The sequence below is a fragment of the Ruditapes philippinarum genome, unplaced genomic scaffold (genome assembly GCF_026571515.1).
Source record: "Ruditapes philippinarum isolate M1 unplaced genomic scaffold, ASM2657151v2 ctg1835_1_1_1_1, whole genome shotgun sequence".
NCBI lineage: Eukaryota > Metazoa > Mollusca > Bivalvia > Venerida > Veneridae > Ruditapes > Ruditapes philippinarum.
Window position 1 is genome coordinate 22536 of NW_026853602.1, and position 23347 is coordinate 45882.

The 23347-nt window shown below is 33.2% G+C and overlaps 2 protein-coding genes across 2 annotated transcripts; one reads left to right on the forward strand and one right to left on the reverse strand.

Annotated features, from left to right (window-relative positions):
* The first annotated feature begins 1789 nt into the window (after positions 1 to 1789).
* LOC132737306 (uncharacterized) lies at positions 1790 to 4595 on the forward strand. The gene is made up of 2 exons (XM_060724570.1): positions 1790 to 2102; positions 2666 to 4595. The coding sequence occupies exon 2, from the start codon at positions 2717 to 2719 to the stop codon at positions 3878 to 3880; it is 1164 nt and encodes a 387-aa protein (XP_060580553.1). The 5' UTR covers positions 1790 to 2102; positions 2666 to 2716; the 3' UTR covers positions 3881 to 4595.
* Positions 4596 to 13556: 8961 nt separating this feature from the next.
* On the reverse strand, positions 13557 to 22733 carry LOC132737307 (uncharacterized). The gene is made up of 2 exons (XM_060724571.1): positions 22494 to 22733; positions 13557 to 15180 (listed from the first exon to the last, which is right to left on the reverse strand). The coding sequence occupies exon 2, from the start codon at positions 15164 to 15166 to the stop codon at positions 13964 to 13966; it is 1203 nt and encodes a 400-aa protein (XP_060580554.1). The 5' UTR covers positions 15167 to 15180; positions 22494 to 22733; the 3' UTR covers positions 13557 to 13963.
* Between the last annotated feature and the right edge of the window lie 614 nt (positions 22734 to 23347).

Consider the following 23347-nt stretch of genomic DNA (forward strand, 5'->3'; position numbering starts at 1 on the left):
TACTATGTGTAACATAGAATTGGCCTATGTATAACTTATACTAGTAACTGCCATACTGCTACGTATTACCGGTGTATTGTAACTTATAACTGGTGTATTGTTACTTATAACTGGTGTATTGTAACGTATAACTGGTGTATTGTAACGTATATATGGTGTATTGTAACGTATAACTGGCGTATTGTAACGCAAAACTGACTTATGTTCAACGTATAACTGGCGTACTGTAACGTAAAACTCACCTATGTTTAACGTATAACTGTCGTATGTTTAACGTATAACTGTCGTATATTGACGTATAAATGCCATATTGTAAACTATAACTGACCTATGTTTAACGTATAACTGACCTATGTTTAACGTATAACTGTCGTATATTGACGTATAAATGCAATATTGTAACGTATAACTGACCTATGTTTAAGGTATAACTGACCTATGTTTAACGTATAACTGGCGTATTTTTAAGTATAACTGACATAATGTAACGTATAACTGACCTATAACTGACCTATGTTTAACATATAACTGGCCTAAGTTTAACGTATACCTGACCTATGTTTAACATATAACTGACCTATGTTTAAGGTATAACTGACCTATGTTTAACGTATAACTGTTGTATTTTAATGTATAACTGGCGTATTGTAACGCAAAACTGACCTATGTTTAACGTATAAGTGACCTATGTTTAACGTATAAGTGACCTATGTTTAACGTATAACTGACTTATGTTTAACGTATAACTGACTTATGTTTAACGTATAACTGGTGTACTTTAACGTATAACTGGCGTAATGTTACGTATAACTGACCTATGTTTAACGTATAACTGACCTATGTTTAACGTATATATGGTGTACTGTAACGTATAACTGGCGTAATGTAACGTTTAACTGACCTATCTTTAAAGTATAACTGACCTATGTTTAACATATAACTGGCGTATAGTAACGCAAAACTGACCTATGTTTAACGTATAACTGGCGTATTGTAACGTTTAACTTGCGTATTGTAACGCAAAACTAACCTATGTTTAACGTATAACTGGCGTATTGTAACGTTTTGGCGTATTGTCAAGCAAAACTGACCTATGTTTAACGTTTAACTGGCCTTTGTTTAACGTATAACCGGCGTATTTTAACGTTTAACTTGCGTATTGTAACGCAAAACTAACCTATGTTTACCGTATAACTGGCGTAATGTAACGTTTAACTGGCGTATTGTCAAGCAAAACTGACCTATGTTTAACGTTTAACTGGCGTATTGTAACGCAAAAGTGTATAACTTATAACTCGTCTATTATAACGCAAAACTGATGTATTATTACGTAAATCTGCCATATATTAACTTATAACTGGGGTATGTATAACGTATAACTACACTTGTTTTTTTGCAATTTTTCCGTATAAATGACAATGGGTACTAACTGTTGCTATATTTTTTAATCAAATATGTCCTTGAGATATTAATTTGGGGTATATATGTTGGATGTTGTTAAATGTTATCAAGTTAAGTTAAATTTTAATTATGCGGTCGTATGATGTTATAAAGTTATTTACATACAATGTATATGTATATACATAAGTCTATATCTTAATTTTGTTTGTAATGTAGCGTTAGTGTTAGAAATATTTTACCTCATATTGTAAGTCCGTGTCAGAGCATAACATTTCTCATCGTCATTATTGAATAGCTAAATAATTGTGTTACTACAAGAGAAACTGAATTATCATTATCAAACAACATTAACATGTTATCTGACATTTTACCTGTTGTTCTCTTTGCGATATTATTTACTTTGAGATGGCCCCGTTGTAGTTTCAACGCAATTAATCATTCCTGTGAAAAACGTCGACGGTCACGTTATAATAGACAGTTGTATTATTACGTCATTTTATACGATAACGTGGTACTACAGTGTACTAAACTAGCACAGTGCAATCATTGAGATGTCATTTCGTCATATTGATTTGAGATACTAACAGTTCCACTTATGTTGTTATCTCCTAAATAGATAGCAAAGTTGTGCGTTTGAAGGAGTAATTAAGGAATACACATGTTAACTTGCTCCACATCCGGGAACGTACGGAATTTATCAGGTAAGTAGTGTAGAATTTTTAGTATATTCTTTATGAGTGTAAGAAGTACAGTATTTTAAAATACACACGTATTTGATGTCTTAAGTTGAGATATTTAAATTTATATGAAATATATAATATTCACCCCTACTTTGACGCACGTGTAACAAATGAACAAACGTGGTAATACTTTATAACTGTTATTTAGCACACACCGGCTAATCATTACAGTAGTTTATGTTAAATCGATGATAAAACATTGTTGATTTCAGGAAAATAATTCTCGGAAAGTAATTCTCGGAATGGAAATTAAATCTTAATGTTTCTGTGGTGAAAACATAGTTAATTAGTAACAAGTGTTGTGTGTGACAGTATGTGTTATCAAACGAACATGTTTTCTCACGTAAAAATTTACATATATATGTGAATGTGTTTTTTCATCAGTACTGTATAGTTTAATTACTGTCACGAACGATGTGTATGACTATAAATGTAACACAGTAATTATATATAACAGCTTAATATCTTATACACTTAGTTGACAATGTTAAAAGGTTCTGTTCTAATTTATTGTTTTATTGTAGAAGTGACACGTGACTTACCCATGACGTCATGATGAGAAGTGTTAGGATACTATGTCTTCCAGTAGCCTCACATTCCGGTTTATTATTATATTGTCATGCTTGACAATACTCAATATGACATTTATTGGACTATCTTGGCACCAGAAATCTCGACAGATCCTGGCATGTACGGTGGACAGTGTGATAGATGGCGCTGCGAAGTATATCCGTCAAAATGGCGCACTTTCATTTGAAGATACGTTACCAGAATCATGCCGAAAACTTGAAGAAAAAGTAGACACCTTAGAATCCTTCAATAATGCCATAAAAGATATATTCAAATCTTGTACAATTAGCAAAGCAAATCGTCTGGCTAAGATACATGACTCATACCCAGTGATCACCTTGTTTACAACATGGACACCAGATGTATCGAAAGATCGGCTACATACATTAACATTGCAGAATTGGGCAAATCTTTCACCAAAAATACAAGTTGTGGTCTTTACCAATTCCAGTGATGATAAAAAATTAGCAAAATTATTTGGCGCCAAAACTTTGCCCATCTTACGTCACGGAGGCGGCGGTGCTCCAGTATTGAAGTGGATGTTCCAAACAGTGATGAAAAAGTATAATACTTCAAAATTATTTGGTTATGTTAATGCAGATATCATGTTTACAAAGAAACTAACACATACACTTGAAGGTATATTAAACATAAAGGATATGTCCAAACCAATTTTTCTAGTCGGACGACGTGTTAACGTCGATGTGAATATTCTTCTGAATGCAACGGATTTATTTTCTAATCTGGAAAAAATATCTAAAGAAAATGGAGTATTGTTTGGTGCTAATGCTGAGGATTATTTTATAACAAACGCGGCTTTTCCATGGGAGGAAATTGTTGATGTAGTTATTGGACGTCTCGCTTATGATAATTGGATTGTTGGTCACGTGATATGTGGTATGAACATTGACGTCATAGATCTCACTGAAACCGTGCTGGCTGTGCACCAGACGACGAAAAAAGGCGGGAATTATGAGGGCTTTAAAAATAAACATGCTCATTATAATAATGCACTTTTCAAAAAGTTAAAAATCATTCCAATTTTTGACACCGGTTTTACAATTTGTTCTCAGGAATTGACAAAGTATAATTTATGTGATGATATTCAGGTTATTAAAAGAGAGACATTCTGGGAGAAATGTAAATGTCCAACCAAAGTGTTGTTTTAATTCACAAATGATACATGTTGTTTAGTATATAATAATTTAAAAAGTGACTTACGTTTGGATTTAAAAGTTAGCAATAAGAAGATACAGTGTCTTCGTTGGTTATGTGTAGTTAGAATAGAACATGTAATATGCTGGAATTAAAGCTTCTGTTTCATAATGCCATTAGTAATGTTCTAATTTATAAACGTTCCGAGTTGTTTAACACTTTGGGACACTTGTTGTCACTGAGCTAATACACCATACTGTTACTGATAAACTTATGTACCTAGTAAATACTTCATACCCAGATAAAATAATACTTGATACTTAAATTGATACGAGGAAGGTATAAATGTCTGACCGTACAATAACTCTCTGAAAGAGGTTGCTATTGTTTTACTTGTTGTCACTGAGTAGATATAATGAAAGTAAAACCACAACAATCTTCATCTTTAATGACAGTTGCCAGCCTATTCTTGTCCGCATGTAGTTGTCAGCATGTAGTTGTCAGCATGTAGTTGTCAGCATGTAGTTGTCAGTAAGCTGACATGTACAACACATTCTATTGTGAAAGAGAAGATATTAAACAAAGGAAGAAGACAGGACAATGTAGCTATAATTCTTTTGTATAAATACAGTTTAAGGCAATAGGAAGGAAATGCCATATATAGGTTATACAGAATGTTCCGTATAATACGGAAATTGTTATAATTAGTTGACATTGTCATTGTATGACCTGTATGCATAGGTTAGTGTTTAATAATAAGTATTAACAAAAATAATTGGTCAAGCCTGCCGCAGGCAGGCGACCAATTATTTTTGTTAATGCATATTATTAAACATTAACCTATTTAATGATCAACATTATTTTTTTCACAAAAACAAGGCATTTCTCTAAATCACTGATAGCTCCGCCCTTTTGCTCTACAAGATGTCTACACCTTGTCAAGTTTCTAACATTTCACATTTAGATAAGCTAAATAAATGGCCCTTTCAACATATAATCAGGCACATTTTTACTGAAATGTCACATAATTTATACCTTTATCTACAGTAATTACATGTAGAAAAAAAACAATAGAGTTAATGAAATGTGTACATCCTTTTAAAATAAATGGAAAATGTGAGAAGAATACATTAGAAATTATTAATTATTTATAAAACAGTTTACAGGTGGAGGGGGTCAGTTTACAATGAGTTTTCCAGCCAAAAATGTAATCATTGTATTCTTAATATCATTGGATTGTTAATGCATTTATTCCTATCAAGTGAAAGAAAATAATTTTTTGGTTACTTTTTCTAGAAAATATAAAGTTAAAACACGACTGTCAGCAATTTATAACAGATATTTTTCTTAGAGTTAAAAGGATATAAAAAAAGTCGCTATGTAATCATTTGTCTGTGCGTGCCCTACATGTATTATCTATGTAATAAATCATTTGATTGTATCCTCACATTTAGAAAGCCTTATTATTGGCGACGCCGGTGAGCGGCGTCGTCTATTATGGAACGCTTTTTATTTTTGCCTATGGAAGGAGCTGTTATTATTAGCAGTTAATTTCATGTTGTGTTAATTATATTTATTTTGATTCGTAAAAATCAAGTAAACAAATATGTTGTTATATTTGTATTTAATAACTTTATATAAAAAGCATGTGCATTGTGATATTATTTTCACGAAATTGCAGGCTCTGATTAACAGCTTGTCCCTTTGTTTTATTGACAATGCTAAAACCCGGATTTCGAATATCGTTGTGGTCTACATTGATGTTCATTCATTTATATATTTTCAAAACTTTCCTACAAGAAGAAAGTTCACCTGCAAATGAGTATTAGGATAGGTAATGGACTGTTGTAAACGATTATCCTATTGATTTTATCCATATTACGTTTATCTGTTGAACAGAATGGTTGTTTTTACAAAGTGTACCAGTATCCGGATGTTGACAGCTATCCGATTTTCTGCAATTACTGCTGTCACATGGCCATCTACTTTTTTATGAATACTTTACCATTAATTTGCATGGCATTATATAAATTAAAATGAGCCTGCAACATTTCTTAATTTTGATGTTTAGGGTGTTCTTTTGGGTTTCATGTTTTCTTTATTTCAAGGGGAAGTAACTCATGTTTACTAAATTATTTGTTCTTTTCTGTCTATCTTAGGTATTACTTACAATTTTTGTTTTATAAAATTTACCAGTTGTAAGGTCATCAAAAGCATAGAGGCCCTGATGAGTGAATATTGATATATATATACTTTTACTGGCTTTATATACCCAATATTTCATATTTATTTAATAGAAACTTGGAATTATTAATGTTATGTGCATACATTTATATCTTAGTATATTGGTATGATGAGACTTACAATATTTCTGAATTTAAAGAGTTGCAGTTATGTCATTATTATTAAAGGGATGAGACTTTCATTTAAAGTTATAAATGATAATACATGTATTGATTGAAAATGTCCTGAAACTTGGATCAAGCAATATAATTGATAAAGCCTCAAAAAATCATGTTCTGAATAGTTATTCTAATTTTTTTCTAACATGTGCATAGTTTGAAAAGGACAGCTTCTGCCTTATCTGTTTGTAATGGAGGGACACCGGTCTCAACCTCCAGGTCTCCTGAGTCAACCCGACAACAGACTTTTCATAGAGTAGATTGATACTTGTCCTTGAATAAATTTGTACACTAAATTTTATAGTGGGTGATTTGTGCCACATGAAAACCAACCAAGTACAAAAAGTAACCGGGCGCCAGATGAAAACATGAAAATACAATCTACCACAAAGTGGTTCGTTTGTTGCATTTTCATGTTTTCGCCCGGTGCCCTTGATGTAAAATACAAATCAGCCTTCATAAAATTTCTTATAGATATTGTACATGTATTAGCACAGTTATATTCACTTTCAAATTGACCTGTTATAAATAATGGCATAACCAATAACTGTCTTAGCCCTTTTTAGTAAAAATAATTATACAATAATAATTATATAAATTGTTATTTTAATTAAGACTATGAGTATGTAAGGTTTTTTTCTCTTATTTATTAATTAAGAATTAATTATCTGTTAATTTAAAAATCTAAATATCTGTCACGGTTTAGAACTGTTCACTATTTAGGGGAGAAAATGTGTAAGCGGCCAGATAGCTCAATCGCTACAGCCGCGGTACATTATTCTGTGGGTCACAGGTTTGAGTTCTGGTCAAGCTGAAAGTTTTTCTCATCCTGTTACTGCAAATAACCATTAGTTTAATTTACTATGCTCTGTAATAATAAAACATCAGAAATTCAAGTACATGAATCAATATAGTGGGGAAAAAGGTTTAGGTTTAGAACTGTTTCATTATTATAGAGAAAATGTGTAGCCGGCCGGATAGCTCAGTTGGTCTTTTGAAAGTCATGGGTTCGAGTCATGGTCAGGCAGTTTCAGTCAGGGTTTAGAAGTGGTTTTTCAACTGACACATGTTTGATTCATTTAATAGATTGCATTTAATTTGAAATGGACAAAGGCAGTATTGCGTGATACTTTTAAATCTACAAAAAGCATTTGGTACAGTTGATCACACTATACTGCACATGAAGAAGTTCTTTTTTCTTCTTCTTCATGGAACTTCAAGCATCTGCCATATGTAATGACATTCTTGCATGGTTCAAGTCTTATCTCTGATAGCAGCTGGTGAATGTGGCTGGTACTCCTTCTCTCTGAATACCTATGGTGTCCCCCTGATGTTTATTTTAGGTCCTCTTTTATGTCTAATATATGTCAATGACATGTCTGCAACCCTAAGCAATAAGCTTTTATTATATGCACAGGCACAAGTATCAGACCTGGGAAGAAAAAATATTACCAGATTGATAAAAAAACCTGTGTTCATCTTAAAAGTGTCACAAACCAAAAAAAAAATGTAAATGATGACCCCCTTTAAAAATATACTTAAAGTTAATAGTATATTTTTAAAGGGGGTCATTATTTACATTTTATTTTTTGGTTTTTGCACTTTTAAGATGAACACAGATTTTTTATTAATCTGGTCATATTTTTTCTTCCCAGGTGTGATACTTGTGCCTGTCATTATATGATGATGACTCAGGTATCCTTGTATCTGGTAAAGTAAATCTTAAGATTGTTTTATTGACTATAAATTGTCTTTGCATCTTGGCAAGACAGAGTCTATTCTTTTTGGTTTAAGTTTCAACATAAACTGGGCCAAGCCTCCAGGTCACATGAAATGGTACTGCTATAAAGTACACGTCTTTTGTTAAGTATTTAGGTGCAAACCTGGATCAAATTCTTTTGGCGTCGCCCTTTGATGCTTTGCATCAATGCTTTTCTTGTTTCTCTGTTGGAATTGTTTTGCTAACCTTTATATTGCAAATCACACCTCTAACTCCTCCCTAATATAATGCATTATTGAAATTTGTTAGACTGCGGTTAGACGACAGATTAAGTAAATTTTATTTAGTTAGTACACATTAACAAAAGTTAGACTTAGCAGAAATTTGAAAAATACTACAATGTGATTGGACAAAAAATAATGTTGATCATTAATTAGATTTTATAATACCACTGCTTGTTATTAATGATCAACATTATTTTTTGTCCAATCACATTGAAGTATTTTTCAAATTTCTGCTAAGTCTAACTTTTGTTAATGTGTACTAACTAAATAAAATTTACTTAATCTGTCGTCTAACCAGTCTAACACATTTCAATAATGCATTATATTAGGGAGGAGATAGAGGCTTGACCGATTTTGTTAATGCGTATTATTACACACTAACCTATACTTAAATCTGTGATAATACAAGCATCACAGAAGTTCACATCTATACAACATTTATGTACTACATGTATAAGTAAATAGTAAATATACTGCTGCGACACTAACGTAAGCTGATGAGTCCCATCTATTTTTCCGTATCGGTAACAACCTTTAAAATATTTGTCTATGTTGACAAGTTGTTTTGATAGTTAAATGTGAGCTAATGTCTACCTGAACATCTGTTATATCACGTTTTACAGCTTGGGAAATTTACAGAATGTGAAATCTACAAACTTGTTTAATATCAGATAGCTAAAACATATCTGGTTCTCATTAAGACATGTATATTTTATTAAGTTTTCTATACCTAGAAACTAGATACGTTAATTTTCACATAAATAAAATTTTGATGCACACTAAAACGGTTATGATACGATTTATTTTTTATTGTTTATGATCTTTAACATAGTATAGGTAATAATACATAAGGGCAACTATTCAATGCTCATATTTTACCCTTCTCCTTGGGCTCGAGCCCGAAAATGGACACCGAGTTCGGCCTCCAGCATCAGACAAGCTGGCAAGTCGTCACATGATCTGTGAACTTCAGCATCAGACAAGCTGGCTAGTAGTCACGTGATCTGTGAACTCCAGCATCAGACAAGCTGGCTAGTAGTCACGTGATCTGTGAACTCCAGCATCAGACAAGCTGGCTAGTAGTCACTTGATCTGTGAACTCAACCATCAGACAAGCTGGCTAGTCGTCACGTGATATTTGAATTCCACCATCAGACAAGCTGGCTAGTTGTCACGTGATCTTTGAACTCGGGCAACAGACAAGCTGGCTAGTCGTCACGTGATCTTTGAACTCCAGCATCAGACAAGCTGGCTTGTTGTCACGTGAACTGTGAACTCCAGCATCAGACAAGCTGGCTTGTTGTCACGTGAACTGTGAACTCCAGCATCAGACAAGCTGGCTTGTTGTCACGTGAACTGTGAACTCAAGCATCAGACAAGCTGGCTAGTCATCACGTGATCTGTGAACTTCAGCATCAGACAAGCTGGCTAGTTGTCACGTGAACTGTGAACTCAAGCATCAGACAAGCTGGCTAGTCATCATATGATCTGTGAACTCCACCACCAGACAAGCTGGCTAGCCGTCACTTGATCTGTGAACTCCACCATCAGACAAGCTGGCTAGCCGTCACTTGATCTGTGAACTCCACCATCAGACAAGCTGGCTAGTCGGCACTTGATCTGTGAACTTCAGCATCAGACAAGCTGGCTAGTCGTCACGTGATCTGTGAACTCCAGCATCAGACAAGCTGGCTAGCCGTCACTTGATCTGTGAACTCCACCATCAGACAAGCTGGCTTGTCGGCACTTGATCTGTGAACTTCAGCATCAGACAAGCTGGCTAGTCGTCACGTGATCTGTGAAATCCAGCATCAGACAAGCTGGCTAGTCGTCACTTGATCTGTGAACTTCAGCATCAGACAAGCTGGCTAGTTGTCACGTGAACTGTGAACTTCAGCATCAGACAAGCTGACTAGTCAACACATGATCTGTGAACTCCAGCATCAGACAAGCTGGCTAGTCGTCACGTGATGTATGAACTTTAGCATCAGACAAGCTTGCGTGTCGTCATGTGATCTTTGAACTGCAGCATCAAATGATCTGTGAACTAACATGGATATTGGCTGCATCAAGTAAACAACTCTAAAAGTAAGTCGTATAGCGGTATATATATCAATATACCTGTACATGTCACAGCCATTTCTGACCTCACATTTTTAAAAATATTTAGAACTTAAAATATACACTCGATCTTGTATAAAAGCATGTACATGTAACACCATTCTAGTTAACACATCATATTTGGGGTATTTTCAAAACAGCCATCGTAAAATTTAGAATTCTAATAATATAAAGTATTGATGATATGTCAATGTTCTAGGCAACATCAACGTTATCTTGAAGACATTAAACTGTTCATGTTTTATGTTATATAACTGATCATTGTATGGTTTCCAGAAATAACATCTCGATCTTTAGACATCAGTCTTATAGATGCTACAAGAAAATCAATTGATATAAGTGACTGAAGTGAGTTCATTTGTTCTGTGATGTACATGCAAACATTCGGACGAAAAGTGATTCAATAATCCGATAGTATTAATGTTCTCCAAATACTGTATATGTTGTAATGTTCGTCGATATGTTGTTTTCGTATATACGTGTTGTACATTTATTATTGACGGTATGGTGTTATATGTAGTGAGCATGTATAATGACTGGTATATTATATGCAGTGCACATATATAATGACGGGAATGGTGTTTTATGTAGTGCATATGTACATTGACCGATATGATCTTATATGTAGTGTTCATGTAAAATGAAATATATGATCTTATATGTAGTGTTCATGTAAAATGAAATATATGATCTTATATGTAGTGTTCATGTTCAAGGACCGGTATATTGTGATATGTAGTGTACATATAGCCTGTATTGGTGCCATATGAGGAAATATGGTCGTAACCTGTATTGGTGCCATATGAAAAAACCTGGCCATAAATAGTCATCTCTTTTGTTTGTTTATTTTTGTAATAGGAGTTAAAGTCAAGGAAGACCTCAGGTGCCCCTCTGTATATTATTTCCGGCACAAGCGAGCATCTGATTAGAACTACCGACGTTCAAGATGACTGAGGGCGAAACGTCTTCGTTAATTGTAACGGTGTCCAAAAACATAGCCGTAACCTGTAATGACGTCATATGAGGGAACATGGTTGTAAACTTTAATAAAGTCATATGAGGGAACAGGGTCGTAATTTTAATGACGTCACATGAGGAACACGATCGTAACCTTTAATGACGTCATATGAAGAAAAAAAAGGTCGTAACCTTTAATGGCGACATACGAGGAAACATGGTTGTGACCTTTTATGGCGACATATGAGGAAACTTGGTCGTAACCTGTAATGGCGACATATGAGAGAACATGGTTGTGACCTTTAATGGCGACATACGGGGAAACATGGTTGTGACCTTTTATGGCGACATATGAGGAAACTTGGTCGTAACCTGTAATGGCGACATATGAGAGAACATGGTTGTGACCTTTAATGGCGACATACGGGGAAACATGGTTGTGACCTTTTATGGCGACATATGAGGAAACTTGGTCGTAACCTGTAATGGCGACATATGAGGGTACATGGTCGTAACCTGTAAATGCGACATATGAGAGAACATGGTTGTGACCTTAATGGCGACATATGAGGGAACATGGTCGTAACCTTAAATGGCGACATATGAGGGAACATGGTTGTGACCTTAAATGGCGACATATGAGGGAACATGGTTGTAACCTGTAATGGCGACATATGAGGGAACATGGTTGTGACATGTTATGTTGTTATATGGAGAAATATGGCCGTGACTCCATGATCATTGACTTGAGTGAGAAATAGACAATATAAATATTGTAGTCAGCCATCAAATTAAAATACATGTACAAGTATTGTGTATTCAGTCATCAATGATTCAGACATGAAGATATAAATGTTGTACATTCAGTCATGAAGATATAAATATTGTACATTCAGACATGAAGATATAAATATTGTACATTCAGACATACATATTGTACATTCAGACATAAATATTGTACATTCAGACATGAAGATATAAATATTGTACATTCAGACATGAAGATATAGATATAAATATTGTACATTCAGATATACATATTGTACATTCAGAACATAAATTTTGAAATTCAGCCATAAATTTAAAAAATTTTTACATTAGCATATTGTGAAATTCAGCATAAAAAAAATTTTCATTCACATAGATTTTAAATTTGTACATTCAGTATCAAAATAAGGATATTTGTTTTTCAGTCATCAATTAAATAAAATGATTAAGCCATCAAAATATAAATATAATATCTCATCCGTCAAAATATAAGAAATTGTGCATTTAGCAATCAAAATGATATAAATATTATGCATTCTGCCATTAAAGTTTAAATATATTGCATTCAGCCGTTTAAGTAATTTATGTATTCAGCCACCAAAATATAAATGGTATGTAACAACATTTCATGAAAATGAACATTTTTATTTTCATGTAATTTCTTTAAATACATAAATATTTTGTAATACAAGAACAAAAAAAAAGTGACAGTTTTGTTGCAAAATGGCGGCAAAATTCTTCCGACATTAAACTTGGTTCGTCTGATTCTTTTATCTCAGCAATGTTTTAAGTGTATATAAAACATCTTGTTGGCAGCTGCTAAATACATTTGATCCTACAGGCAAACATCGCGGTTTCTTCCTTTGATCTGAGCTAAACACTCATGTTCTATATAACTTGGAAAATTTCTTCTACCGGCACCATTTATTGTATATTGTTCAAATGAAAAGAAACTCGGGTATACCTTATTAACAATTGCCTATATATCTTACTTATGAGCTTAGAATAAAAAATCACATGCTAGATTATTTTGTTATATATCGGTATCCTAGTCACATACAATGGGATATCTGTTACAATTCTTCACACTCGCACACACGCATGTATGCAACTTGTTTTTTATCTAACAGTGTGAGATACTTGCTCTTTATTCAGTTGACGGGTAGCACTTTTTATACCTCACAATGTAGGTTAAACCTCATTTTGCATTGGTTAAGTTGACACTGACCTGGCAAGGTTAGGTAAACGAGAGCGAGCAAGCGCGCGCACACATACGCACGTGTACGCGCGCGCTCGCGCACAAACACACACACACACACACACACACACACACACACAGAATTAGCAGAATATTAAGTAAAAATATTAGCGTGTCTAATAACAAATAGCTGTGCCTAATGTAAGATACTGTATACGTTCTTGTAGAACAAGAAAATGGTTTTCAACATATTGTTTAATCAGTATATTTATATAAAAATATGATTTGAAGCAGTGTAGAAAATGGGTAGAATATATAAGTATAATATAAAAGGTAAGGTATTATATAATCAGAAACGTTCATAATGTGTTTTATTGAATGAACATATTGGTAAATAACTGACTGTCATGTTACTAATCGTGAAATCAAAATCCAGATACATTAGACACACACAAGATTGTTGTTGTCAACAATAACATACATCTTCAATATTGGTACAATTGTAATTGCTGTATACAAAATGGACGGAACAATATTCCCTGGCACTTAAATAACACAACCATCTTTAACGTATTAAGATCACAAATATATGTTCTGGAAGGATGTGATTTCTCCGTGAGCAGAATTTTATCTTATTAAAGTTTATCTCACACACGCCGACTAGGTTTATATCTACAGTCACATAATGGTCCAAAATGTGTCCTTTTGGCAATTTCAATTGTATCACAGAAAGTTCTATATGTATAATATACAATACAATCTGTAAGGCCTGCTAAGAAATTTGGAATCAATTTATTTTTCTTAAATATATTGTAATTATAATCACTGTCTTTATGGAAATGACCCTCATTGTTACCTCCCTTTTTGGTTGTCTGGTGAAATGCTAGGAGCGTTCGTGTGACATCGATTACTGTTGTGTTAAGACGACACCTGGCTTCACCGACTAACCAGTTATCGTAACCAGGGCGACCAACGACAACCGGAAGTATCCGTTTCCATGGAAACGAGCTAGTAGTGATGAAAAAATCCTCTGCGTCTTCTTTATAAAGCTGACCAAACTGTTTAGCTCGTTGATTGATGTCCATGTCTGACTTTGGATCAAGTCTTGTTAGATTATCAACATTTGTCCGGCGGCCTGTCAGAAGTATTCTTGTATTTGAAGTATTATATATCTGTGTTAGAGTTTCTAAATTCAAAATTAAATCTCTTGTAAATAAAATATCAGCGTTAACATATCCATACCATTTTGTATTATATCTCGACATAGCCAAGCTAAACATATCTTGTAACACAGGAGGTTTTGTACCGTTGTTTTCTATCAAAGGTTTGATCACGTCCCATCCGAACGATTGTGCAACTTTGTTCCAGTACTCGTCACTTGAAAACAGAATTAAGTTAACAGAAGATTTGAATGAGGCCCAGTTAACAAGAGTATTATTATGAACACTAAGTTTTTCCGCGTCCGTATGAAAGTGGTCAGCAAACGTTGTAAACAGAGTAATTAGCGGCTCTCTATCTACCAGTTTGGTTTTCCTCTGATCAGAATGTTTACATGATGATAAAAATTGACGAACAGACGACTGAAGTTCAACCTCTGACTTCTCATTTAAATTAGAACATTCTTGTGGGAGTAACTTTCTCAGTGTCGTCTGCCCATTATTACCGAGATAAAGGGAGACAACTTGTAACAAAGTATCCGGTGAACAATGAAGTGGTACAGAGGGATTTCTGAAGCCGACAAACACAGAAATGTTCAATACACTTAAAACTATAAGAATGATCATATACTGAAATGTCGACGAATGTTGTATATTTGTGGGATTTCTTCCGGTTTTAGTTTTTTTAGTCATCTTCGGAAACAAATCTGAAAAGATAAACAATTTGAAAATATAAGATACAATTGAAATGTTACGATACAGTAACACATATTTTACTACATTTTTCACTGATATTTCGCCATAGTTTGTGGGGTTTTTAATGGAAGTAAATAGTTAATGTAGAATTCTACAAAAGAAAACAACAAAAACAAAGAAAAAAACACCCCACCAAAAAAAAACAAAACAAAAAAAACAAGAAAAAAAAACACAACAAACAAAACAAAAGGAATAACTAAATTTACGAATAGGTATTACGTGATGTAAATCAGACATTCCGCCGTTACCGAACAGGTTCAAACAATTAGCATGATTGGTCAGACCACGTGCAAGGACCGAACAAATTCGAATTCGTGACATGGTTAAATCTTAATTAAGTCAGATTGTTTCCAGGCACACAAGTTCCATTACCTAACAAATTCGATCACGTGACTTGATCCGTCAGACCTAACACGTGTCATGGATTCGAGGCCTACACCATTTAAACAATTACGCTTTCATTTTTTAAGGTTACAACAATTGAAAGCAAAGTTTAAGGGAGCAATAATTAGCAATAATAAAAGCCGTGTTTATAGGGATTAACAATTTAAAGTCGTGTTTATAGGACAGTGATAAATGTTGTAACAATTGGCAACAAAATATAACATAACATAGCACAACATAAATTTTATTTAGCCTTAACCATATTATACAATGTTTATAGCCAAAATGGAGGGAAAAAATGTTAATTATGTTATACGCAGTGAGAGTAATGGTGAACATGTTTTCTAGAAGAACAAAGATTTCTAATTCTTTCGTAAAGTATAAAGCAAAAGCATTTTATCTTTAATACAAAATATACTGATTACACATTTTTCAGAAGAACGAAATATCTAAATTTTAAGTAAAACTGTTAATATCAATGTTTATCCGTTGTAGGCATGGAATATATTGACGACATGTCATAACAAGGACAGAACAACAAAGTTTACTGATAACAACATTTTCAGGAAAAACATGTATGTGGAAATAAACAAAGAATATTTTTTTTTAGTACTGATAACATACTAGTGTATTGTTTACACAATTCTTTTCTTATTTGCGAAATATAAGTATTTAGCAAGGTTACAGATATTCTTTTTAGAAGTAACGGACAGTACTTTTCAAATTTATTGATTGATGGCCAATGATGATATACTCTTTATTTCCGCTTTTCAGCGATTTACGGAAGCGTCCTGGTGCCAATTTAACATGTTCTATAAAAAAGATAACTCCTACGTAGGAGATTAAAAAGCCTCATTAGGAGTAGGATTTTATAAGTCCTACGTAGGACTTTATAACTCCTACGTAGGACTTTATAACTCCTACGTAGGACTTTTTAAGTCCTACGTAGGACTTTGTAACTCCTACGTAGGGCTTTATAAGTCCTACGTAGGACAAAGAGCCTAATTAGGAGTTTAAAACTCCTACGTAGGACTTTTAAACTCCTACGAAGGACTTTTAAACTCCTACGTAGGACTTTGTAACTCCTACGTAGGACTCTAAAACTCCTACGTAGGACTTTATAATTCCTAAGATAAAAAAGCCTAATTAGGAGTTTATAACTCTTACGTAGGAGTTTATAACTCCTACGTAGAAGAACATTTAAAAAGTCCTACGTAGGAGTTATAAACTCCTACATAGGACTTTTAAACTCCTACGTAGGACTTTAAAACTCTTATTAGGGGTTTTTATCTCCTACGTAGGAGTTATAAAGTCCTACGTAGGACTTAAAAAGTCCTACGTATAGGAGTTATAAAATCCTAATTAGGCTTTTTAACTCCTACGTAGGAGTTTGTAAGTCCTACGTAGGACTTTAAAACTCCTAATGAGGTTTTTATATCTCCTACGTAGGAGTTATAAAGTCCTACGTAGGTCTAATAAAGTCCTACGTAGGACTTACAAAGTCCTACGTAGGAGTTATAAACTCCTAATTAGGCTTTTTTATCTCCTACGTAGGAGTTATAAAGTCCTACGTAGGAGTTACAAAGTCCTACGTAGGAGTTATCTTTTTTATAGAATATGTTAAATTGGCACCAGGACGCTTCCGTAGCGATTACAACACATACAACATGAAATATTTACAAACATATGATACATGATTATGACAAATGTACATTCATATATCATAAAAGAGACATAATTTAATTCAAGTTAAATGGTTTCATATACATGTATAAGCTTCTATATGATTATATTTCTATATGATTATATTAACATTATATCAGAGGTGACCTTAGAGCAATAAGTATTTAAGCATAACAACAAAAAAACACATTTATATAATTGTTTTATACATATTTCATATTTAAATTTCATTTGAGTTATCATACTGATAATGCAATGTAATTATATATGGTTATAATGCCTCAGTATTCAACCTAGTATCACACATCTTACCGAAACGAAATATAAGCTATGTAACTGTTTCCGGTTGTCGCATATTACACGATTTGCAGATGAATGTTGTAATATCTTCCGGTTTCGATAAATAACTCATGTGCAGAAACTAAATCTTGACATCGCCATTCTATATTTATTTTCCGTTATGACACTCAAATAATTTTCAAACTCGAATTTATGTTTGAATATACAATAACATTTTAAACGACTAGAGTTATTTGTATCGGAGTACCAAGATTGTATGAAAAGCCGTTGTTTAATCATATTAAAAGGAATGTCAATTTCGAATTGTTCATTCCATATATACATTAGCCCAATCTCAGTCAGTAATGTTTTAATGTGAGAAGCCCAGTTATTATTTCGGTACGTATAACCCCGGTCTGTATCGGATTTTAAAAATAAATACGTTTTCTTTATTAAAGATAAATCATTTTGTTTCAAGATTTTTATCCAATATTTGATCATATTTATTTTTCTGTATATATGAAGTGGAAATCGTCCTAGTTCACCATATAATGCCGTTAAATAAGTCGACCTTTTTACACAGACTACTCGTTTTAGAAACTCATTGTGTACAAGTTCGATGTCAGCTGCCTTATGCATACCCCATATTTCTGAGCCAAAATTTAGTATGGAACCAACCTATGAGTCAAACAATTACATTTCTGTGCGACCGTTATTTCTATATTTTTAAAGATTAAAAAAAAAGTTTATGCAGCGCAAAAGATGCGTGTTGTGCTACACATTTTTGTGTTCGGTGTCAATTACTGTTTTTGAGCAAAGTGATACCCAAGTACTTAAATGATTGAACGACCTCTATTGCTGTATTATATATGTAAAATACATACTTGGTATGTCTACCCTTTTCGAATATCATAGCTTTTGTCTTTGAAACATTAATTTTCAGGCCCCATAATTTACAGTAATTCTCAACATCGTTTAGCATTGACTGAAGGGTTTCAGGAGATTTTGCAAAGAGTACCTGATCATCTGCGAATAGTATAAGGAATAACTTCAGCTCATTTACTGTAAATATATCACTTAGGTTACTGTTTATATTATCTATGAGATCGTTCACGGACAATATAAAGATCAAAGGTGGACTCGGATCTCTATGGAAGAATATTAACGCCAAAATTACATCTTGCTTTCTTACGTTACATCGTGCTTTCTAACTTGTACATCTTGCATTCTGACTTGTACATCTTGCATTCTGACTTGTACATCTTGCATTCTGACTTTACATGTTGCTTTCTTACATGCACATTACTAGTATGCTTTCTGCTGTGTGCGTCTTGCTTAATTGTATGTTGATATCGTTATTTAACGATCAATTATTATTCATTTGTTGATCTGGTATATTAATTCAATAACTTAACTATTTGGGTCTACGTGCTTGAATGAAAAATGTCATAAGGTAGAATGACGCATAGCCGAAAGCCGAATGCAGCAAGCATAATACGACGCGACATCTGGTGTAATAACATGTGACACCCAAATTATGCTAACAGGTGGCGCTACAGTTATATTCTCGGTAAAGTCCGTATTGCGGTTCGGATTCAGTTTACCAAGTTACGTCCCTTTGTTTTAAAATTTCCATTTGCACTCATGGAGGAAATATACAAAACGATTTAACCAATTTTTATATTTATTAATGAAACTCTGTAGGTCAAATTATATTTCCACGGTGCATATCTATATCGGTACCCTCTTTGCGAAATCTGCTCAAACGGTACCCTCTTTACACATGCACAGGTCATTCTCTGCTAAAAACAAACCAGCGATGGTTAACAATCCAGTAAAATTTCAATGTAATAAGGAAACGGGGTTTGACACGTACAAAAGATATATACCACGGAACACAAGAATGTTTTATTTATGTGCTGATTTGTCATGTGTCCGTTTTTCATGTAATGCAACTTCACAATAAGTTACAAAAAAATCGACATGTCTTGCCTCGCCCATCACCTCGTCATACTTTTCGGGCTGCAATGAACCGTGGGCTTGATTATAAATGCATCATACATATCTAATATGTTCGTTTACATATCATCTTCGGACAAATGGCAGTATATTGTCAAAAATAAATGTAAAATTCATAAAAACACCCTACTTTCGGTTTTGCAGCGTACCCTCATGGCACAACATATGCTTTTATTTGCGTTAATCGTTAAATAGGTATGTAATATTTCTTACTTTTATGTAAATATTACATACTTAATGATTAACGCAAATAAAATCCTATGTCGTGCCTTGTAGGTACGTATGTGTTAAAAAATGAGAGGGTACCTGTGATATAAAAATTCAAATGAAGAGAGGTAGCCCGTGCCTCTGCAAAAGAAAAAAAGGCAAAACTGTCTAGTCTAGACAGACTAGACAGTTTTGACATTTTTTTTTTCTCAGAATCAGCTGATTTTGGCAGCAGTTCCTTCAGTTTTAAGCTGACACTGTGAACAAGAACCCTGTCCGTATTCATAAAGCATCTTAGTGAATAATTTTCAACTTAGTGAAAAAGACATTTTTTTGACAAGTTTGAATTTAAAAAATCTAACGTGTGTACAAAATTAGTTTGAAAATAGGCAAGAAAATGTCCTTATTAATAAAAACACATTAAAAATGTTGTGGATGGTCACAGGTATTGGAAATAAGCCATGTCAAAATTTAAGAACTTTTCAAGAGGATGAAATATTTTATTAAGAAGTTTTTTTATGGCCCAATCACTTTGAACAATGTTGAACATGCAACTGTTCTATTTTATAATTATTTTGTTGATGAAAAAAAAATAATTCTTAAACCATTGATTTGGAAAAGTGCAACTTGTCATTGTCAGCTGGAAATATAATTTGACCTACAGAGTTTCATTAATAGATATAAAAATTGGTTAAATAGTTTTGTATATTTTCTCCATGAGTGCAAAATTAATGGAAATTTTAAACAAAGGGACGTAACTTGGTAAACTGAATCCGAACCGCAATACGGACTTTACCGAGAATATAACTGTAGCGCCACCTGTTAGCATAATTTGCGGGTGTTCACATATTATTACACCCAGATGTCGCGTTGTATTATGCTTAGCTGCATTCGGCTTTCGGCTATGCCGCATTCTACCTTATGACATTCGTCATTCAAGCTGAGTAAATAGACCAAAATACAAACACTTGCAGGTTAATTTATTAAATTAAATATACCAGATCAACAAATGAATAATAATGATCGTTAAATAACGACATCAACATAAAATTAAGCAAGTCGCACACAGCAGAAAGCATAATGTGCATGTAAGAAAGCAACATGTAAAAGTCTGAATGCAAGATGTATATGTCATAATGCATAATGTACAAGTTAAAAAGCACGATGTACACGTTAGAAAGCACGATGTAACGTAAGAAAGCAAGATGTAATTTTGGCATAAATAACCCTCCATAGATCTCCCTCCTTCAATCTTATGTCGGAGGTGAAGAAGTTTGAAAGAGATCCTTATATCTAACATTATAGTACATTTCACAAGTGTACATCTTACATTTTCAGATAACAATTTTTGCCATAAGTATTATCGATCAATTTTATCAAAACACTTTTCATAGTCAATAAAGATACACAATAATTTATCACCAGTTTAACACTTTGGAAATAATCGAATGAAAAATGAAAACAAAATATACCATTGTTGTAGTATGGTGTATTTTGATGCATGTTATAAAAAAATAAGAAACTGCCTCGAGGCAAACTCAGATGGTGACGTGTGTCATATATATTGTCATATGATAGATGTATATGTTCAAACATTGAGAAATGATAAAATATTTGTGTTTAGTTATTGTACATTTTGACATCCACATTTTAACGTTCTTTAGTAGTTAGAGCATTATCGTGTTGTTTGTCTGTGTGTATGGGGTCAAGTAAATAAGATATGTTTACCTTTCCATAACGTTCAGTTTGATTTCTGTACTAGCGATATTTTACAACTAAGGAAAGGAAAAAAAAAAAGAATTTAATATTAATCAAGATTTGAAACACCAGCTGTAAAATATCTATGACAGAATTTTTTTTTTTTTAATCAAACACAACAACAACAATAATAATGGCATTTGATGATGATGACGTTACAATCCTATAAACACAACTGTTGGACGCGGTTCAATAAAACACCACATGTTACCTACTACTTTCCTTGTCGTTGTTGTTGTTATATGCACGCATATTTTTCTTTTATAAAAAGCTTGAATGAAAAGATAAACGTTGATATTTCTCTCGTAAATTTTGTAATTAAAAACAATAGATTAACGCAATATTTCTTTAGCAACGAAGTTAACAACAAAATGTAATGTGATTATTGTACTGAGTTTACACAGAGTTTGTTTTAGTTGGATTGTGTGGGATGCTATACAATCCTTATTTCTTACTTTTCTTACTTAATTTACTTTTATCTATCGACATTCTGACCCAGGACAAAAATACCCCACAATCTAACTTTGGACGTGTATATATTTACTTCAGAAACATAATGTTTATTTGTTACAACATTTTAAATAATAATTGTTAATGTTACTTATAGAAAATAAAGGATAAAAGTGTCTTAATAACTTTTATTCTTTTCGATATAATAACTATGTTACAACAAAATATTAAACGTTGGAAAGGATAGTAATATACAAAATTTAAGTCTACAAATTAAAACATTTAAATTTGACAATAATGTATAGAAAAAAACAAAAACAACATAATTGTTATGATTAGATAAAGTAAAAATCAAATAAACCGTTAATAAAATAAAATGATATAATATAATGTAATCATGTATATAGCTCCGTTGGAATTTATGTACAAGTCATAATTAATATGAGAAATATTAAAACAAATATGAATAATGATAATGTCGTACCTGAATCATCTGCTCATATTTTAGAGAAATAAATAATCCCGAAATCGTTACCAGATAACGACCAACCAGATAACGACCATTGTTATTATGGATTCTACACCAAATTATGTAAGAATCTTCACTATCTTGCTCCTATGTTATATATGTATATTATATAGATAAATATTCCCCCTGATATTCACACATAGCAGAACACGCGTGTGTTGTTTCTGTAATTAATAAAGGAGGGGGCGTCTCAAACCTGCTTATTCAACTAAAGACAACTCGTACAGTTTTATCAAAATTAATTAATGCAATAGTTATCTTTCTTGTATTAAACAGCCGCATATTCTAACGAGGATGTTAAAGTGGTTTTACCTTCATTATGTAGGTGTTCAAGTGTTTCTACCTCCGTATTGTAGGTATCCAAGTTTGTCTTACTGTCTTCTACCTGTATATTGTAGGTGTTCAAGTGCCTTCATATTGTAATTGTTTTCGTATTGTAGGTGTTCAAACGTTTCTAGGGACCATAAGCTTGAAGTTATACAAATCAAACAACATTCTCTCACAAGTATCGTAATTATTGAATTTGGGATTTGCCACTTTATTGCGTGTTTCGGGTGGGGGTAGGGTGCACCTAGGTAAATCTAGCAAAATAATGTTGCGATTTATCGAAGAATTTGTTTAGGTATATTGGATATAATGATCAAATGCATATGCCGACTCTTTATCATAGGCAAAATAATTTAACTATCTATAGCAAACGAATTACACTATACTAATTGTAACATGAAAATGTGGGATACGAACAAAAGCCCCCCCCCCGGACGAAAGCCCCCCCCATCTAAAAATAACAAGGTGGACAAAAGCCCCCC

Coding starts and splice junctions, on each gene's coding strand:
- LOC132737306 (XM_060724570.1), top strand. CDS start 2,717: ATGTCTTCCAGTAGCCTCACATTCCGGTTTATTATTATATTGTCATGC.
- LOC132737307 (XM_060724571.1), bottom strand. CDS start 15,166: ATGACTAAAAAAACTAAAACCGGAAGAAATCCCACAAATATACAACAT.